Source organism: Salvia hispanica, chromosome 5 (assembly GCF_023119035.1).
Source record: "Salvia hispanica cultivar TCC Black 2014 chromosome 5, UniMelb_Shisp_WGS_1.0, whole genome shotgun sequence".
Taxonomy (NCBI): Eukaryota; Viridiplantae; Streptophyta; class Magnoliopsida; order Lamiales; family Lamiaceae; genus Salvia; species Salvia hispanica.
The window spans coordinates 12,580,930-12,601,897 of record NC_062969.1 but is presented as its reverse complement, the minus strand read 5'-3'; the positions used below and the strand labels follow the sequence as shown (position 1 = coordinate 12,601,897).

General features: G+C 34.5%; 1 protein-coding gene across 1 annotated transcript; it reads left to right on the top strand.

Annotated features, from left to right (window-relative positions):
- The first annotated feature begins 2,081 nt into the window (after positions 1 to 2,081).
- LOC125188366 (DENN domain and WD repeat-containing protein SCD1) lies at positions 2,082 to 20,728 on the top strand. The gene is made up of 29 exons (XM_048085163.1): positions 2,082 to 2,636; positions 3,775 to 3,916; positions 4,039 to 4,139; positions 5,325 to 5,388; positions 5,529 to 5,642; positions 7,236 to 7,450; positions 8,312 to 8,366; positions 8,444 to 8,527; positions 8,635 to 8,830; positions 8,931 to 9,060; positions 9,150 to 9,210; positions 9,280 to 9,324; positions 10,902 to 10,977; positions 11,099 to 11,172; positions 11,260 to 11,310; positions 13,249 to 13,406; positions 14,646 to 14,693; positions 15,494 to 15,551; positions 15,659 to 15,742; positions 16,555 to 16,807; positions 16,884 to 17,083; positions 17,399 to 17,463; positions 17,689 to 17,812; positions 18,346 to 18,527; positions 18,651 to 18,722; positions 18,808 to 18,968; positions 19,056 to 19,097; positions 19,663 to 19,871; positions 20,513 to 20,728. Exons 1-29 carry the CDS (start codon positions 2,167 to 2,169, stop codon positions 20,606 to 20,608), a joined length of 3,630 nt encoding a protein of 1,209 aa, XP_047941120.1. The 5' UTR covers positions 2,082 to 2,166; the 3' UTR covers positions 20,609 to 20,728.
- Positions 20,729 to 20,968: the final 240 nt, after the last annotated feature.

Genomic DNA, 20,968 nt, shown 5'->3' with positions numbered 1-20,968 from the left:
ATAGCAAAAATTAATAATTATAATCAATATTTGATAGTGTATAGTACTATGTAATCAATAAGGTATGACAACGCCTTAGTTTTAATCAATATTTAATACTCTCTCTGTCTCACGTTACTTGAGTCATTTCTTTTTTGCACTCGTTTTGGAAAAATAATAATAAATAGTTAAAATGGAGAGAAAAAAAGTAAGAGAGAGAATAATGTAGAGAAGAGTCTTAACTATATTATTTTTTTTTACTTTATTTTCTTTCACTTTAATTATTTATTATTATTTTTTCAAAACGAGTGCAAAAAAGAAGTGACTCAAGTAACGTGGGACGGAGGGAGTAGCTTTAATCATAAATAGATTATATAACACAATTTATTCTGAAATAAATATGCATCTAATGTAAGACTAATATAATTTTCGTTTATTAATTTGAAAACAATCAAAATTTACTAGAAAATTTCAACAAAAATACTCCTATATAAAATTTTAAGTAGGATCAAATTTTTAGTCAACTTCATAATATTTAATCACAAGCAATTATAACAACCGAACGGAGGCTAAATAGAATAACTCTTATTTTTCCATCATGATTAATGTACTTCTTCAATTCAATTGAATATTATGTTAAATAACTAATAGTTTTAATTAATATTTATAGTGTCCATGAATTAATAGTTTTCATTAAAAAAATTTATTGATATTTAAAAATCTAAATATTAAATTTAATTTTATAAAATTAAATCTAATATTGAAATAAAAAAAAATTCAGTGAAGGATAACAAAATGGAAGAAGAATGATAATTTTGAAATAATATCAAAGTTAGTACATAACTAAAATAATATCAGATTTAAAATGTTAAAAGACCAAATTGTCCAAACCCCCCAAAATAATATCAAAGGGTATTTTCGTACCAAAAAAAGCCAAAATGACCAATTTCGAGATAAACCCCTTAGTCCGGGGACTACCGACGATATTTTTAAAGTCCAGGGACTATGGGCGAGATAAACCCATAGTCCAGGGACCATTTTTGTAGTTCACTCAAAGGTCCTTTTGCACGGTTTTGAGACGAAAATGCCCTTTTGAGGGGTTTGGGGGGGTTTGGGCAATTTGGTCTTTTTACACTTATAACATTTTAAATATGATATTATTTCAGTTATATACTAAATCTGATATTATTTCAAAATTATCATTATTTATCCCTTTTGTCATCTTTCACTTTGTTTCTTTATTTCAATATTAGATTTAATTTATAAAATTAAATTTTAAATTTTAATTTTTAAATATCAATAAAAATTTTTAATTAAAACTATTAATTCATGGACACTATAAATATTGATTAAAACTATTAATTTTTATTATTTAATATAATATTCAATTGAATTGAAAAAGTACAGAAAAATAATACTCCATTAATCATGATAGAAAAATAAGAGCTATTCTAATAAGAGCTTATTAGTCTTACATTATATGCATATTTATTTAAGAATAAATCATGTTATATGATCTATTTATGATTAAAGCTATTAAATATTGATTAAAATTAAGGTGTTGCCATATCTTATTGATTAAATATTAGACACTATCAAATATTGATTATGACTATTAATTTTCGTTATTTATTAATTTTTATAATTAAAAAAATTTATTGATATTTAAAAATATAAATTTAAAATTTAATTTTGTAAAATTAAATCTAATATTGAAATAAAGAAACAAAGTGAAGGATGACAAAAGGAAGAAAAATGATAATTTTGAAATAATATTAGATTTAGTACATAACTGAAATAATATCAGATTTAAAATGTTAAAAGTGTAAAAAGAACAAATTGCCCAAACCTCCAAAACCCCTCAAAAGGGCATTTTCGTCTCGAAACAGTGCAAAATGACCGTTTTTAATATTAACCCTTAGTCCATGGACTACTGGTGATATTTTTAAAGTCCAGCAACCATTTTTGAGATAAATCTATAGTCCAGAGACCATTTTTGAAATTCACTTTTTTAATTTTGATTGTTGTGACTAGTCTATTGCTTATCCAGTTGCTTATTAGGAGGAATTTTAATGGCTAGACTATTGCTATTGAGATGCTCTAAGCAAGTTTCTCAAAGCTCAATCCGCAAATGAATCTCGTCTCATCGCTTAACCACTAAAACCCCTCCCCAGATCCGGCATCCCGATGGCCCGAATCTTCGAATATTTCGTGGTCTGCGGAATCGGGCCGGAAATCCGAACTCTCGACGGAAACCGAGGCTACCATGGCACCGGCATCATGTACTTGCCCTCCCTCCTCGATCAGTACCCTCCGTCCAATCACACGCTCTATCCTCCTCCTCCACCGCAGCTCCCCACCTGCGTGCTGCCGGCAGGCTCCCAATTTTACTCCTCTGGCTTCAATTCGCGCGATTCGTCGTCGTTTCCGCGGAGCTACCCCATTGTGCTGACTGAGGGCGATGGATCCAAAATCTACGTCACCTGCATTGCCTTTCGGGATCCCGTGTGTGAGGACATCGTGGAGGCGTACCGGTTGCCGGCCAATTCGTTTGCTGACAAGTGCATCTGCTTCGTCTCGCGTGCCCCTAGCTTTGGGGTTCTGCGCGATGCGTTGGAGGAGATATTCCTGCTGTGTTTCTCGGCTTCTGGGAGCAGGTAGTGACGTGGATATGATGTGTTTGCTGATTCGGGCGTTTGTGACAGTGGTTTAGGGGTTTGGAATGCCGTGAATTAGGGATTAGTTTAAACTGTTTTTTAATCTATATAGGCTAATCCTCACAACTAAAAGCCACCTAAGTATCTTTTTATATCATCTTCGAATCAGTTTAGGATTTACAATGGGTTCCTCTGCTCTCCACCAGCATTTGGTTTTAGCTAGTTAAATAGTGCATTGTGTTTGTTTTTGTACGATTTTTGGTGTGCTTGATGTTTATCTTATAGTAAATGATTTAGCCTGAACAATGATGGTAAGAGTGGTTATCTGGACAATAATTTTTGAGATTATGCTGATAATGGTTCCTTGTGGATTTATAATTTGGTGGGTTGGATAGATAGTTTAGTGGATATTATGTTGTATATAATGAAACTTATTAATGTGACTAGTGTTTACTTATGCATTAAGACAAAAAAGATGGATAAATCATATCCCTGACTAAGAGAACTTGATTTTCATGTCTTTTTTATTTTATTAATACCGCAGATATGTACTCCATCCGTCCCGCTTAAGATGACACGTTTTCCTTTTTAGTTTGTCCTAACTAAAATGACACATTTTCTTTTTTGGAAACTTTCTCTCTCCAATTAATGCACTCAACTCATTCCTATTAAAATATTCATATTTCTTTCTCTCTCTATTTTAATACTTACACACACGTTTTCTCTCTTCAATAAAACACTTTAATCAATAACTCCTAAAATCCTGTTCCGGCCAAGAAATGTGTCATCTTAGCCGGGACGGAGGAAGTAATGCGTATAGATTGTATTTTAAACTCAAATGGAAGAAAGAATATGCACAAATGTTGTGTGAATCAAAAACTGCCTGTAATGAATAGAAAGGCATGAGCTTTGTATCATCATTGCCTTCTACGCTTTAACCTTTATGTGTGTTGTTGGAAATAGGGGGAGGGGTTACCCATTTCACTTGGAAGGTAGTGCAAGTATAACATGCCATTGCTCAATCATGTTCATATTTGAATATCATTTTCTTGTATTTCAGTTTTCTGCTATTTGATTGTTCGATCCCTTTACTACTTTTTAGAGATTACTTGACATTCTTTGCTTAAAACTATTTCAGTAAGCCACTTTGGGATGTAATAGCATATTTGGTCTCCAATGTCCCTTTGCCTACTCCTGGAAAGGAACGGGTGTTGTTTGCTATCGAAAATAGCCTTCTTCCTTTAGAGGTTCCGCCGAAGGATGGGTTTCCTCATGTTGATGTATGCCATCTACTCTTTTTCATAGTATATTATAAATATACAAATCCATATGATATTGGAAGTCTTTTTCATTAATATGCAACATTTTTATTTGATCTTGATAGTATATCTCTTGATGACAGATATCCTTCCAGCCTCTAGTCCAGTGTTTGGATGTTGATAATCTGATCAAACTCTTTACAGCTGTGTTGCTTGAAAGACGGGTTCTGATTCGCTCAAACAAGTAATTTCCTTAGTCTTTTACCTGTAACCATCTGCAACATTAAGTATGTCATTTTCCACTATGTATGTTAGTTCTTAGAATTGGTCTTCACCTTTTACATGTAACCATCTGCAATGAAGTACTATGTCATATTCCATGATGGATCTTACTTCATATAATTGGTCCTCTAGTTTCATTTCTTAAAGGTATATATAAAGATATTCCTCCATGATGTAATTCCTTTTCTATTGACTATTCGAGAAATGTGACATCATAATAATATGCATTAGAATGGCTCCTTCCACCCCACCCCCAGTACGATTATGGCTCCTATTACCGATGCTCTTCTTAAGGGTGAGTTTGGATGGTTTAAGACTTCAAGTTTCTAAACAATCTCTTGCTATGGCTCAAAAAAAGATGATTGAAACCTGTATTCTTACATCATCCCATTTTGAACAAGGTTTCTAAAAGTTGTTTGTGATGCTTCATGCATAGGTACGTGCCGTGATAATAATCCAATTCAGTTCTTTTTAGCAAAAAATTCAAATGATTCTAAGAGAGAACTTAATTATGGTATATATGAGAAATTTTTTGTGCTTTGAACACTGGTGATACTATTTGTTCTAAAAGAGCTTGTTTTGTGGATTGCTCATGATGCCCTTACATCTATTCTATCCGTGCTTAGGAGTGGAGTAGGAGTACTTGTGAGAGAAGCATGCTAAGTAGGGGTGTAATCGAATTGATCAAGTTGAATATCATGATTTTATCTTTGTATTGTAATACTAATGGAATCAAATAGAACATATGTTTTTGAGTTTCATCATAAAATGCCAAATACAGAATATTAAAATTCGATTATGGAATCAAACACAAATCATCTTCATATGATTTTTGGATGCTTGAAAAAGTTTTTTCGTACTATAGTTCATGATTTATTTGTGGATTATCTTTAGGATAACCTTCCAGAGGCGAGTTCTTTCAAGTGGGGGAGATGATAAGTATAATAAAGTCTCAAAGCAAATTTTAGGAAAAGAATTGAGTCAATCGACAAGACAATTGGAATGCAACACTAGTATTTAGTTAATTTATCTTATTAGTTTTCCCCATTTATTGCTTCCTTTCATTATCACAACCTTTTGTGGAGAAATTATCCTTATGTTGTGTTTGTAGTTCTTTTTCTAACTCTTCCATTCAAATAACTTGCAGATATTCTCTTTTAACTCTTGTATCGGAGGCAATATGCCATTTAATATATCCATTTAGGTGGCAGGTGCGTTTTCACCATGGTTTCTATAAAAAAGAAATGATTGCACTTGTCTGAAACAGTGTAGTTCTTTATTCTTAAGATTACTATTCTTCAAATATATTAAACGAAGGTATTCTGATCCTGTTATGTTTGTTGTTCTGAAGCATGTCTACATTCCGTTACTGTTTTTCAGTGGAGTTGACTATATTGATGCTCCCACACCATACATGATGGGTCTTCATTCAGGTGTTGACACTTCTGGACTGGTTATGGATGGTGTAAGTTCATTCTTGGGTTTCTTGAATTTTAATACAAACAGATTCTACATTAATCCATTAGTTCACTGGCCTTTTTTGGTTTGGTAGGCTATTTGTGTTCCTTGCATTTTTTATTTGGTTTTCCTGCATATGTTATTTGAATTTTCACTCTGTTACAATTATAATGCAAGTTGTACCTGAAAAACCTAATGTCCTTACTCCTTGCAAATACTACATTTTTTAGTAAATTCAGTTAGTCTGATCCAACTATTGAAAGTACCAATGCCATTTGATACTTTGATAAATTCATGGAGAACCGTTTATCACCTTCCTTCTTTGTCAGTTTGTTTTAAAAAAAGTTAACTTGTCTACTTTAAGTTTTAAAGGGGGAAGTAAAATGTTCCTCTGATAGTCTGATGTGAAAAAGAGATAAAAAGAGATAAAATGTTCTGGGCTCTAGAAACTATTGGTGGCTTATATGTTATATCTCACTATTTGTGAAACTTATACCATGGGTAATGAAATCTGGACAACTTTAATTCAATTTTTTTTTATATATTCTGCTATTTTTTGGGGGGGTGGGGGGGTGGGGGTGGGGGACAGGTTGATGATGTGCATTCTTTTTTATTTAATGGTCTGTTATATTTAATTAATGAAGATGCATATTAATGATTGACTGTGATGGTGGGGTCATTTATTTAATGGTATGAACAAAAAAGTTCAATTGAATATGGCATCATTTCACATTTGATGAGTTCCTTTTCAAAGAGGTTGAGTACATGTGTTTGAGTCCAGTGACTCTAGTCTCATTTTAAAGTCGAATTATTATGCTTAGTGTGATCTTAAGTAACTGCTGACAACCCACTTCAAGTCTAAGCATTAATAAGTGTTGTTGTTTGTTTTTGAAATCATGAGGTGTTTAAGATTGTTGTGAAGTCTACTTTGATTTTTTTGACTGATGTAATATCCTTCAGTCTTCAGTCACTTTACTGTGTATACAATTCTAACTGATGTGACATGAGTCACATGTCGTTAATATAATTATCTCGTTGGTGAAATTCTTCATTTCATGTTTCTTGAGAAAGTATGTGGGACGATTGGTGATACATGACTGTGAGATGTGAATCGCAGCATTTATATACTATTAGCTAGAACTTGGTAGATGGATGATACTATTAAAAACCTTCTTTCATGTTATATTCCAATGCTACAGTGATCTGCAGAAATGTGATCACTGTAAAGCATGATCTATCTATAACCTTAGTTCTTATTTTGTCATTTTTTCTTACCTCAAATCTCAAACCGCCTACTGAGTTTCTGTTGAAGTTTCTGATTAAAATCTTCAATCTTTGCTACCTTAGTTGTTTTCATTTAAGTCTGTCATAATATTTTAACAAAAAGACAAGCATGTGATACATACTCATGCCTCATTATTGTCAGCATCCTAGAAAAAGATAGCTAATTATGTTTTACTTGATTATTAATTTATGCAATGAACTTGTGCTATGCAGTTGATTTTTTTGTTCATTCTTTGTCGCTTTAATTACTGATGTCTCTAGTGCATTCTATTTTTCACTGCTAAATTGGTTAAAAATCTGTGGTATTCCATTGCAGGTAGTTGTGGTTGACCTTGAGCATAACATCATCACCACTACTGAGGAAATACCTCCCATACCTGAGCCAGAGCATAGTTCTTTGCGCGGTGAGATATTGAAGCTGTTGTATCCTAATGTTGTTGGTATAGACCAGATGAAGTATGGTTTGTTCTCTGAGCAATGCCTTAGAGGCGATAGCAGGCCTTGGGGGGAGGATCATGATCTCCAGCTTAGGTTATGCTTCCGCTCAGTTTAAACTTTTATGTATCTATTATCAAACTGTTGATCTAGTCATCATATTCAGATGCTTAGTGATTTTTCACCCTTTCGGTGTTATGTATCAGCCTGTGTAGGATTCAACATGTTAGAAGTTGTAATTCTGCATTGTTATAATTGAAATATACACAAACAAATTCAATTTCAAATTTTAAGTTTTTGCATTAGTTGCGCAATCCTTTTCATGAGCAAATGTTCAAAATAAGATCCTTCAGTTGGTTTCAACAAAGAAAAATTCGACTGCATTGTTTTCTGAATAAAATTAATGTCATTCTTTTATTCCTCTTGCTTGCGGTCAACTTGTAGTTGAGATATTTTATTGAGTTCTTACATTCACATGTTAATCATTGACTAATTATGTTCACATGTTAGTCGTTGAGTAATTACTTTCCTTTTCTTCCTTCTCCAAGGCCTATTAGACAGCTCTTCTGACTTGCAATTACTTCAACCCACTATCCATACTTGGAGTTTGTTTTCACCATGCATGTTTTCTTAGGGATTGTGTTTTACCGTGAGCTCTTAGGGTGCCTTTTCTTCTCCAAGCCTATCAGACAGCTCTTCTGACTTTGCAATTACTTCAATCCACAATCCATGCTTGGAGTTCGTTATCACCATGCATGTTTTCTTATTATTTGTGTTCGACATTGTGCAGTAAATGATAGAATTTATATTATACTGGGATTTATTTGGTTAATAAGTCGAACAGTTCATCTTTAGTTGTTCATCACTTCACCCACTGCTTCGTCAATGTGTATGGCAAAAGACATTGTGTTGTATCAGGGCTTTCTCATCCACTAATTAATATTTTGGGTCTTGCAGGTTTATATTCTTGAAGTTTTTTGGATCTATTCTAGGTGGCTATCGCAATTTTATTGTACGCACTTTACCTAATCTTCTTTGTTGGTTTAGTGATTAGTAATCTAGGATAGCAACTGATCTATAGTTTGGTAGGAAAACACTGCAACTCATATCTTCAACAGCCAGGCCTTTCTGAAAAAGCGGTCCAGGTCAAGTAACCAGCCACCTGATGCTATGGTTAGTGCTTTAATCTATTTTCATTGAGCTGTAAAGAGTAGTTTGCTGCAACTGCTTTTTCGCTTGTTTAGTTACTCAGATAGATGTTAAATGTGCAACTTAAACAGATCAGCCAGTTTCTAGAATCCCAAGGTTTCTTTGATTATTTGGAGAGAGGTCTTGGTTCAGAAGGAAATGGAAACAACCTTCTTGATAGGTTACAAGATGCTATCGGCAGGGGACAAAATCCTTTATCGATCCTTCCATCCTTTTCTGCAGAACCTGATATTGTAACAATATCTGACCCAGGATTGGGGATTCCTGGTAATTTCAACAATCATTTGAACTGGACAGCGCTTGATATGTAGACATGTTAGAGTAGGTTTTTGAATTTTTGTGTAATTTTTTGCTTTATCTTCTACAGAATCAGGTGCCAAATATTGCTATGACAGGTTTCCTGCAAACATCAGAACAGAAGAGCAGGAAGAAAAGAGGAAACAGATTCTAGCAGCAGCTAGTGGAGCTGTTGAATATCCTGCAAAACATGTACAAAGGTACAACACTAAGAACATCGAGTCCTTTCTCTTACTAGACTTACTTGCCTTCTCTTTGAGACTGAACATTGTCCTTTTTCATTGTCTAGTTCTCCTTCACCCCGTCCTGGTAAAGATCCTAAGGAGAGCTTAAGTCCAAGGGAGAGAGCTGTGAGTATTTGTTGCTTTGCGGTTAACTGAACAGTCATACAGTAACTAAAATCTTATGAAAATTCACAGGCTGAAAGGGAACGCATGGTCCTCGACATTCAAGTGAAGCTGCAGGTACAATGTTTTTCTGTTTGATTCTGTTCTCTCCATTAAATATCCAGATTTTGGATTTTGCGTCAGTATATTTATTGATTGGTTATTTCTTGTTAGGACTAATTGGCTTATATTATAGTAAGACTGTAATAGCTCTCTTTTGGGCTAAGCCTTTATGATCTAGTATTAGTTACTACCTCCGTCCCACTCAAGATGTCCACAATCTTGAGTGACACGGAGTTTTAGGAAAAAATATTTTGTATAATAAAGTAGAGAGAGGAGAGGTGGTTGTTTGTTTTAATTAGGAGAGAAGAGAGATGAATTTGTTTCCAAATATGGAAAGTAGACATCTTAAGTGGGACAAACTAAAAAGGAAAGGTGGACATCTTGAGTGAGACGGAGGTAGTACTCCCTCCATCCCAAGATATTAGACCCCTATTCCACTTTGGGATGTCCCAATACACTTGAACAATTTCTATTTATGGTAAAAATTTACTCTACTACCAACTCCACTTACACCACTAAACAACTATCTCCTAAATTCCTGTGCCCAAAAGAAAGGGGTCTAATATCTTGGGATGGAGGGAGTACATTATTTAGTATTTCTAACTATATTATGAACGTAAGATCTTTCTTTGTTAATTAATAAGGGAGATTTCAAAATACCAGAACCCCTTGATGAGGTGTGGGATATAGCACCTTTAGTTTTATATTTGTGCTCTGTTATTTCTTTTGATTTGCAATTCTTATCCCCTTGTCACGAAAATTTCGTTCATCACTTTGATCTTCTTTCTGATAACCAACAAGAAAATTATATTTTAGGTAAGCTTTCAGGATAGCTTAGTTATTTTTATTTATGTGCTAGGGCCTCTTTAGGTCTTTTATGTCATTAAAACTTTCACATTTCTTGGTCCTTCCTAGGAGTATTTAAAGTTTGAACGCAGCATCTTTTATAGTTGGTCTGAGTTGAGTTTGAGTTCTTAAATATGGCTGTTATTTCAGTTGCTTGTTCAATGTTCAACCTGTGATCATTCTTCTTATTATTTTCAAGCTATCTCTATATCTAATTATATATATGTATAGAACGCCAGTGAAAAGAAATAGAAGATTTTTCCTGACCAATTGAAGTCCCATAATTAGTTAGTACTTAATAAATCACCAGATGCGAGGATAACTCATATTTATTGTGTAGTTTAAGTATTGAAAATAGTGTTTAAGATGTACAAAAACAATGTAAAAATACTTAAAACAAAAATATACGCATGCAATTCATAGTTCTACTGTGTAGAACTACAATATGCTATTCTGATAAGCCAAAACATTCTTTTGACATTAATACTTTCAAGTATACACATTACTATAATTTCTTATTCAAGTTATTTTTGCATCGTTTTATTTTTGTTGGCAGCATGTTGTAGAAGTTCGATATTTTATTGATATGTTGTGGGTTGTTCATCATATCCTTTCTGTAATAATAGCTGTGACTGGGGTAAAGCATGTGTGGATTTCTCTTACCATCTTCCCTAAAAAGCATAACATTTTCTTCGGATTTTGTCTAGTATTTATCATTTTCTAAACCTTTTTGGCTCCTTGGACAGGGATTATGGCTACGACTTCTGAAATTGGGGGCGACTGATGATCCTCTTTCATCATTTGAGCATGGAACCATCCTTGGTAGGCCTTTTCTGTCTTAACCAAATAAACTTAGTGACTATTCTCTTGGAACTATATTGGTTATATCTTTGTTCCTGTTGGCATAAGCGGATGTCACTATGAATTTGTTTAATGTTTTCAGCTTTGATTGAGTCTGATGCTGAGGGAATTGGTGGAAGTGGATTCGTTGAATGCATAAGAGAGCACATTCGTTCGGTATGTTCAATCTTATAAACGAAGTAATGTTCACTCATGTTGTGTTATGACTCATTTTCTGACTCTGATACCCCCAAACACCAAAAGGGATGGACCTGCCAGTTGACAGATGAGCAGTTTATAGCAGTGAAAGAACTGGTATGTCGGCTTAATAATTCTTGGAGCTATATCATGATTATCAATTGAAGCGACTTTCTTATACTATCTCAGCCATTATTTTCCTTCATCTTTGTGCATGATGTATGGCTGATGACACTGTTGATTGTTTATTTTACATAACACAAAATTAAACATAAAGAATGTTTGGTTTAATTTGATAGAGGACAAAATTAAATTAGATGTAATATGCTTTTGTTGGTTTTGTGAGATCAAGATATATGAACCTAATTCTATATATTGTTCATTTGTTTTTTTTTAAAATAAAGTTTCTTTAAAATGAGTTTTCCAGACCTAAATACTTAATTAGCAAAAGGGCTCATATTTTATGGGAAGTGTTTGTCATGTATGGTGACTTGGTCTATCTGGTTAGTGTGCAATAGGAGAATATTTGTGTTCGAAGAGATGATGAGGTTTCGAGATCATGGAATATCAGGGCCCTTGGTGGATTTAAGACCTCAATGATTTTAAAGCATTCCTTTTTTTTTATTAAATTGGCAGGCATAAATTCTCTTATTGGTGTTACAAGCTCATGCTGCTAAACTAAGCTTTGAAGTCTTCCTTGTATTACTTACTCCCTCCGTTCCATAGTAATGGAGGCAAAACTTTTCGGCACGGAGATTAAGAAAAATTGTGTTAGGTGAGTTAAGTAAAGAGAGAATAAAGTGGAAAATGAAAAAGGTAGAGAGATGAAGAGAGAGAAAAGTAAGAGAGAGTAAAGTAGGTGTGGAAAAATGTGTTGACTTTTACTAAAAAGGGAAATGACTCTATTACTATGGAACGGACGGAAATGGAAAAACGCCCCTATTACTATGGAACGGAGGGGTACTATCAAACATGAGAGTAGTGTCAGGCCAATTTGTTTTATTTGGGATTTGTAGTCGCATGTGCATGTATATTATTTATATTATTTATAATTAATAAATTCTCTGTTTTATATGTAAAAATAACATTTGTTTAAGTAGAGTTCTTGGTGTCATATTTAATTAATTTTTATTGGGAAGAAGGTTAACTTATTTTAAAACATATTTGAACTCCTCCTGACCAAATAATTGTTGAATTACATGGGATGGTTATGCTCCAATGATCCAAATATGGGAATAGTAGATACAACTTCACTCTCGGAATATTATTGTAGTGTTTGTACATATAATTCACTGATATATACTCCCCCCGTCCCATAAAAATAGTCTTTTTTCCATTTTGGACTGTCCGAGAAAATATTCATCTTCCATTTTTGGAAAGCTTTTCTCTCTTATGAGGCCAGTCCCATTCTCCACTAACAATACTTCAATCACTTGTTCTTTCTTCCTCTCTCTTACTCTACTAATTTCGCACTAAATCCCATGCCATCCCCAAAGTACCTATTTTTATGGGACAGAGGGAGTAATAAAATACTACTAGTACCTAGTGGAGAATGGAGATAATATAAAGTACGGAGTACTAGTTAGTGAATAATAATATGGATCTTTTGCTTGACAGTCACATAATGTTTGATTACAATGTCTTTTACCACACCTTTAATTCGTAGTATCATTATTATATTTGCTGGTGTATAAATTTATGTGCAACATATATAAACTATGGAAGGAGGGTGATATTATTGTAGTTTAGTTCATTATTTAATCAATATATGGTATAAATATTTTCTGTATTACGTATTCCATCGATGAGGTGGGATAATAGGTACTGGGCTTTGATTTTTAAGCAAACAAGGTATAAGCCTATTGTAAGCATCAATCACACCCTTATCACATGTAGCAAACAAGCCCTTAATATGATAATATTACTTCCCTTGGGTGGGAAAATTGTGTTTTCATTTTTGCCACTATTTGTATATTCATATCATGGATTGCTTGATTTGGAAAAGCATCTGTAAGTCAGGTATTAAGTTAAAGTAACTATTTTGTATTAATACAGCTCAAAACAGCCATCAACCGTGCTATAGCTAGGAATGATCTGACAACTATTAGAGATGCCCTTGAAGTTTCTGCTGAAATGTATAAGAAGGATGTGAACAATGTCCCGGATCATATTCAGCGCCACCTTCGCTCTCTTTCCATATGGGATGAGTTACGGTATGCATCTCTTCTTTTATGAACTTGAGATTTCATCTTCATATCTTTTATAATATTTGGTCTTTCACTATTATATGTGGCTTACTTTATGGTCTATACTCACGATTCTCCTGTTTCAAATCATTTTGGTTGTTGAGTAGAAACTGGACACTAGAACTTGATATTTACAAGAAGTTGGATCCATGAATATAAATTACATGAATCTGATCTCTAGTACATTTTTTTGCGTAGTATTGAATACAAAAGGACAGGTTGTTTGATGATTCCTTAATGATAACTTACTTAAAGGCTAGGATTAGAACACTAGCTTATTATGAAATACAGCAAAGAGTGCCTCTGCTAAAATAAAATGAGAACTTTGTTAAATAAGTCAGGTTGGGATTGCAAATGAGGACAGGTAGACTTGAGTGCCTATGCTAAAAGAAAATGAGAAATTTTAGGAATATGCCATGCATTCTACCAAAAAATTGTAAGAGAAGACTAGAGTGCTTCAAAGATCATTTGTCAAATGGCATTCTCAATTCTAACTTCTGCTATGATCTCACTTTGGGAAACACTAGATAAATTATGTAACAACTCGACACTCGAATGTTATTTAGTTTGTTTGTGATAATTAACGGAGTAGAAGTATTTTACTGCAAATGCAAAATTGACTGCATCCTAGCTACTTCTTTGCTACTTTGGTGTCCTGTTTTGTGTTCCAGTCTATTGTCTTGGGTCATTTACCCAATGGTAGAGGCCAGGGCTTTATGGTCGGTACTTTATACTCTCACTGCAGAACAGTCTAGGAATCAATTTACTGAAACCAGTTGGTTTCCAATAACACAAAGCTATTATAAGTATGTTCCTTGTTAAGACAAAAGAAATAACCATTTAGGCTTTTATGGTAGTAGAGACTATTTCAGGTCCCAGCATAGCCTTGAGCTTAAATATATGATACACTAATTCTCACTGATAACTGTACTTAAGTCTTTAATGCTTGTAAATTTCTGTATAGTTAGTATACAGAAGATCTTCTACCTCAAAAAAAAGAGTGTACAAAAGATCTTACCTATTTGGTAATGTTTGAAGATATGGAATTTCACCATGGAGAAGAATCTAACTCATCTTATTTCTAGAAAAAGATGATTAGGATGTTTATGGGCTAATCTATATAATAAATGTTTACATGTTAATATGTCTTTTGTGGCGTTGTGAATGTACGTGTATAATGAGTTCATTATCATCTGCATATTGCAGCTTTTGGGAAGCCTACTTTGATGATCTGATTGACCGCTTTTCGAGCAAGTAAGGACACTGCCATCTTGAAACTCCTTTTTTTATCGAATAAATAGAACGTATACTCTTTTTTGCTGTTCACTCCCTCCCTCCTTGTTCTTATTTTGGCACTTATGAGGCTTCCTTTTATCTGATTGATCTTAGTTGTGCTTGATCAAGTGTCTTTCATTTTGTATGGATTCGGTTTAATGTGATCCACATCCACCATGGCAGCAGTTGACATGTTTTACAACTTCTAAGAAGCAAGTGCTGCATTAGCTATAAGTTTATTATATATCGGTTCTAGAATGTTCGCGCAGGACTCCGGGATCTAGTATTGTTATTTTCAGTCTTGAAGTCAATGACCTCAATTTAGTAGAGGAGTGTGGCCAGCTATTTCAGTTTGTTGGGTAGATAAGGGATCTTGTGTTTAGAGGTGAACCCTCACCGAGTGGATGTGCTAGATAAGGGATCTTGCGTTTAGAGAGTAACGTCTTCAAACTTGAAGAGCTAGAAAGCCTGTAATGGATTAGTGTAAAAGCTTGTTTTGCCTTAGATAGCTTCTTTAGTTGAAAAGATTCACCGTAATTGGTAGTGATACATAATGTTATGTACTATTTATCAATAAATACACATGAAGTCAGTGCATGTTTTCCCCCATGAAACTAGTTGGACAGAAAGAGAAATGATGAAGTGTTTTGGCGACCTTTTTCACTTGTCAGAAATATAAAAATTTATGACATCTGTCTATTTTTTGACTTCCTTATAGACATGCACTTTACAGAATCTAGACACACTGATCAGTTATTTTTTTGTTGTTTTAATGTTAGGTCAACCAATTATGCAATGTTGGTAACAACACAACTAATCGTTCTTGCTTCACATATGGTATTTCTTTTATTCTATCTGTTGGTGGTATATATCTATTTTATTATCTCACCTTAAGTATTTGTATTCATGATCTTGATTTCAAAAATTTTCTTTCTGTGATGAAGGCTGGTTTGGGCATTGCCGAAACTGATACATGGTATATGATTGAAACAATAGCAGGGAAGAACAACATTGGATACAAACACATAGTAAGTTGCAACATTTTGTACTTATAAACGGCCACATTTTGTCTGCTGTGTTTGCTTATGGCTTGGCTTCAAAGGGTGCATGGTCTCCTTTCTCCATAAATTTGATACACTTTGCTGTCGTGAAACTACATGATTAGCAGCTTCCTGCCGCTAAACTACTTAAGAATCCATGATATAGTAATGCATCTGTAAATTAATACTCAATATATTAATAAACTCTAATACAATATACTTGTAAGACTGAACCCAAAACCATAAAAATCATAATTGAAAAAAATCAATGCACTAGATATTAAAATTAGCCCAATGACGTTCTGCATGAACTTCCCTTGAAAATGATACTTGCATGTATCATGTTGTGCTTATGTCTGAAATCTAAATAGCTGATTCTCTACTTTTGGGGTGTTGAGTCTTCAAGAACTTTCTTATGATCATGTATTCTTCTGTATTCCTGATTTTGGTCTGTAGAATGCCATCTCCTGATATCGATAGCAGGCTTACCAGCCCTCCATGAGAACCACAACTACCAAATTATTGCAGAACTACTCCTTGTCCTGTACTTTTGGTTTGAGCATTTTTGAATATTTAAAAGTTAGCTAATACATCTTTGATCAGTTGCTGGTTTGATAATTGAATATACGTGTGCTCATTAAATATGTTTAATATCAATGGACTTTGAAAAAACTCCTATCTTTGAGTCCTCATTACTGGTCATGATGAATTTACTAATGTGGCTAAGTTTCACCTTTGATATTCCTCTATCTTGCATATTTTGGTATTTTACATATGTTATTATTTATGTGCTGTATCAGATTAAGATAAGGGGATTCCTGTCACATATTCGACAAATTTGCATTGGGTATTGGGGAATCTATGCTGGAAAATCTCAATCTGTTTCGTCATTTGGTTTGCCTTCTCCACGGCCACAAGATGCTGGAGACAGCACCGAGCAATCATCTGAGGCATCTGGTGATGGAAGGAGCTGGGTTCAGAGCATGTTTAGCAGAGATAAAGCCAGTTCTTTTAGTCGTGTCCGGAAGTGGACATCTGATGGTGGAAATTCAGGTACATTTCTCTTTTGTAGAATGTAACAACCTATCCTGATCTTAATGCTGGTCATGATGAGTTTTTGTTTATTCAGCTACAAATGAGAATGGTTCTCTTTCCAAGCAAGATATGCCAGCAGCAGCACAAAAGAAGGTGCAGACCAGCTTGCGCATGCTGAGAGGTCATAGTGGTGCAGTCACTGCTATACATTGTGTGACCAAAAGAGAAGTCTGGGACCTAGTCGGTGATCGTGAAGATGCTGGGTTCTTTATCAGTGGAAGCACAGACTGCACAGTAATATTCTATTGTTCAAAATATCTTCAATGTTTTGGTGACAGCAAGACTACACTAGCCAATCCTCTATTATTTACATTATATCCATAATGATAATGTTCATCTTTGGAAGCCAAAAGTTCTACTGACCACCATTTACCTCTCGTCTAATGTGTATAATGCCCCTTTTATGACAATTGTAATCAGCGTTCAAGCCACTCTGGCAGTGGGGATGCGAAAATATTTAAACCGATTATAATTCAAATTTTCCCTTGATCATGATTCCATGAAATTCCATGTGTCTTGAAACTCATCCCATATTCATCAAAATTGCAGGTAAAGATATGGGATCCTAGTCTTCGTGGCTCTGAGCTCAGAGCAACCTTAAAGGGACATACCAGGTATCTGTGGAACATGTGTTTTCATCTCTTCCCCTCTCTGTCCAATGTTTCCTGTATTTGTGTTCTGTGTGTTGTCATACGGGTTGAAATTATAAATGTTCTTATGCATCCAGAACATTCTTGGGGAGGTCATCTTATACTATGTACAAAATTATGTGGTTAGATCTATTACTATCACATCTGAAAGTTTACGAGATCAATGATACCTTGCTATTCTATCTACAGAACTGTCCGAGCCATAAGCTCTGATAGAGGGAAGGTAGTATCTGGTTCAGACGACCAGTCTGTGCTTGTTTGGGATAAACAGACCACTCAGCTTTTAGAAGAGTTGAAGGGCCATGATTCACAGGTCAGCCTGGAGCATTAAGTTATGCTGCCTATTGCGTAATATATACTTTTTGCTCTGCGTGGTATGTATATGATTGTGGTTTTTTGTGTACATGGAAGTATCCAAAGTATTAGGAAATGCTTGATAGTTACTGAATTGTTGCTAATAATAAGGAAAATTTGTGTTCAGAAATTGAGTGGACTACTGTTGCAGCTTTCAACTGAAATAAACCTTTAGTACTGTAGAAGAAACTAGAAGTTCCACAATTTTGGAGATTCCTTCATCATATATACTCTTTTGCAGTAAGAATTCCAATTAGTATCTTGTTGAGTTGCTTGATGGAAAGCTCTCACGTATAGTATTTATGCTAGATTCTCAATCCTCACAAAATTGGTAATTTGGTATAATCCTGTTCTGTTAGAAGATTAATTTACTTTTGATATATGCGGTGTTTTACTTTAATTTCAGGAATAAGTCTTTATTAGTGTAACAGCATGTCTATGTCATTGCTATATTATCAAACTAATAATCACTAGTGTCATGCTTATTTACAGGTCAGCATTGTAAAGATGCTATCTGGTGAGCGTGTTCTCACAGCTGCACATGATGGCACTGTGAAGATGTGGGATGTAAGGACAGATACCTGTGTTGCAACAGTAGGCCGTTTTTCAAGTGCTGTTCTCTGCATGGAATATGACGACTCCAGTGGGATCTTGGCTGCTGGAGGCAGAGATGGGTAAGCCCCTCAAACTTATATTTGTAAGAAGGATATTTGTGCTGACCTCTGCCAATAGCTGGTTGTTTTCTCATTCCTCAGTCTTCTAAAATCTAGCCTATTTTTTTGCATTTTCTTTTTAAGGGTTGCAAACATTTGGGACATCAGGGCTGGAAGACAAATGCACAAGTTGTTAGGTCATTCAAAATGGATTAGGTGAGTTTATTGACCTTCAAGAAATAACGATACATCATTACATCTGATTTTGCTGATTAATAACCATTACATAATGACCACACAGGTCTATCAGAATGGTCGGAGAAACTGTAATAACAGGAAGCGATGATTGGACTGCCCGAGTGTGGTCTGTCTCTCAAGGAACATGTGATGCTGTTCTTGCTTGCCATGATGGTCCAGTTCTTTGTGTGGAATACTCTACTACTGATAGAGGGATTATTACAGGTTAATGTAAAATTTGTTGTCTTGAGCATGGATATGTGAGAAGTCACAAGTACTAATTTTTTTTCATTCAACTTTCATGTGATTCAGGATCAAATGATGGACTTGTTCGGTTTTGGGAAACAGATGATGGTAAGAGTGGTGATTTTTGTTTTGTTGATGTATAAGCGTTGTATGTCAAACAGTAGAAACACATAGAGACATTTGATGCTTTTAGCAATACCACCTCGTTCAAATCTTTCTAAAAGTGGATATACTTACCACCCACTGGTACTTAGTGTGTGGTTGTTTGGGAATCTAAAATGCAGTTTTGAACTCTCAATTCTAAGATCTCTTTGTTTTAAATTTTGATCTCCAATTTTATCAAATCTACATCTTAGTTTAGCATGTACTGATACAAATTAGTCATAGGGATGAAATGAAAAAGAAAACTTCTCTAGATTTAGTTTAATATCTATAGTCATAGTTGACTCCCCCAAACTAGTTTTATTTCACTCTTATGGCTATATTTTTTTTAACTGGCAAGTTTTTTGAGTTCCTCCTGTTTTGAGCGAGTGACTGGAAAATAAGTTTACAAGTGACATAAACTATTAACCAAATGTAGCTATCCTTAATGCTTCTGAATTGTTTTCATTGAAGTACAGGTTTTTAATGCTCAAGCATTTATCCACGTCTGACTAATACATTTTATTTACAGGTGGCATAAAATGTGTCAAGAATGTCACTCTTCATAGTTCTCCCATACTATCTATAAATGCGGGCGAACATTGGTTAGGGATAGGAGCAGCTGATAATTCGATGTCCCTTTTCCATCGACCTCAAGAGAGACTTAGTGGGCTGACGAATACAGGATCAAAGATGGCTGGTTGGCAACTTTACAGGACTCCACAAAAATCAGTTGCTATGGTTAGATTTCCCTTCCTTACTTATGAGTTGGTACCTTTACTAGTGTATTATGGAGTCATTAAGATCTTACTTTATTACAATCTGTTATCCATTTGGTATTCTCAGCAGAGCCATATGCTCATCATTTTAGTGCTCATAATGTTTTTTCTTCTCCTTGTGAGTGGCTCACCCGTTCGTATGCTCAACTTATTTCTTCAGATCTCAATAATTTTACTAGCGTTCTTATGCTTATGTTTTAAGTTATCAGAGATTCTTTTTTTGATAAATAAAAATGCTCAAGCCTAAAAGGGAGGCGAGCCAGAAACTGCTACATAGAACAAAGATATACAAAAGCCAAGCAACTAGAGCAAAACCAGACCAAAAAAAAAGTTAATTATATTCGTTTGGCTCTGTTTACATAAATGGGTCACGATTAATGTTTATGGTTGGCCATTGAAGGCATCTCACACTTGGTTGCTATTCGTTTGACTATACACAAAATGTACAACTATGTTTCTATATGAAATCTTAGTATCAGGCCATTGCCTACTAGACTGTTACTAGTTCCATTTAGATAGTAGTATTTTGCAACTTTCACACAATTATTTGCAGACAGTGAATCCTGACTACGTTAGTTCCGCATTGTTTCTTGGTGGCTACAGGTTAGATGTGTGGCTTCTGATCTTGAGAGGAAGAGGATCTGTAGCGGTGGACGCAATGGGATGCTTCGGTTGTGGGATGCAACTATTAACATATGAGTGTCTTTCTTTTGTTTGTTTTGTTTATCATGCTTGTATCAATACAACTCATGACAGATTTTATCTATACTGAATTTAAAACCAGTGCATAGTTAATATAAGAAATCATTAATTTGTGAAGGAATATCAAACTTTAGAAGTGCTATAAAATGTTGCCTGTATTTCCTACAAAAGATACAAGTATATGGTTGCACCTTTTGTGATGGAAACAGCTACATTTCTCACACTAGAATCTAACAACATTGATTTAGGTAGGGCTACAAGTGGAAATCAGGACGAGCCTTCTTATAACCTAAACTTTATCATGTCCGATTTGAAAATACTCCTTCTGTCCGTGAATAAGAATTTTGTTTAAGTCCG

What these genes read in the sequence shown, in the direction of transcription:
- LOC125188366 (XM_048085163.1), top strand. Translation starts at nt 2,167, where the DNA reads ATGGCCCGAATCTTCGAATATTTCGTGGTCTGCGGAATCGGGCCGGAA. An exon ending in TAAGTCCAAGGGAGAGAGCT is followed by an intron (nt 9,211 to 9,279) that starts GTGAGTATTTGT and finishes GAAAATTCACAG; the next exon opens with GCTGAAAGGGAACGCATGGT. An exon ending in CACAAAAATCAGTTGCTATG is followed by an intron (nt 19,872 to 20,512) that starts GTTAGATTTCCC and finishes TGGTGGCTACAG; the next exon opens with GTTAGATGTGTGGCTTCTGA.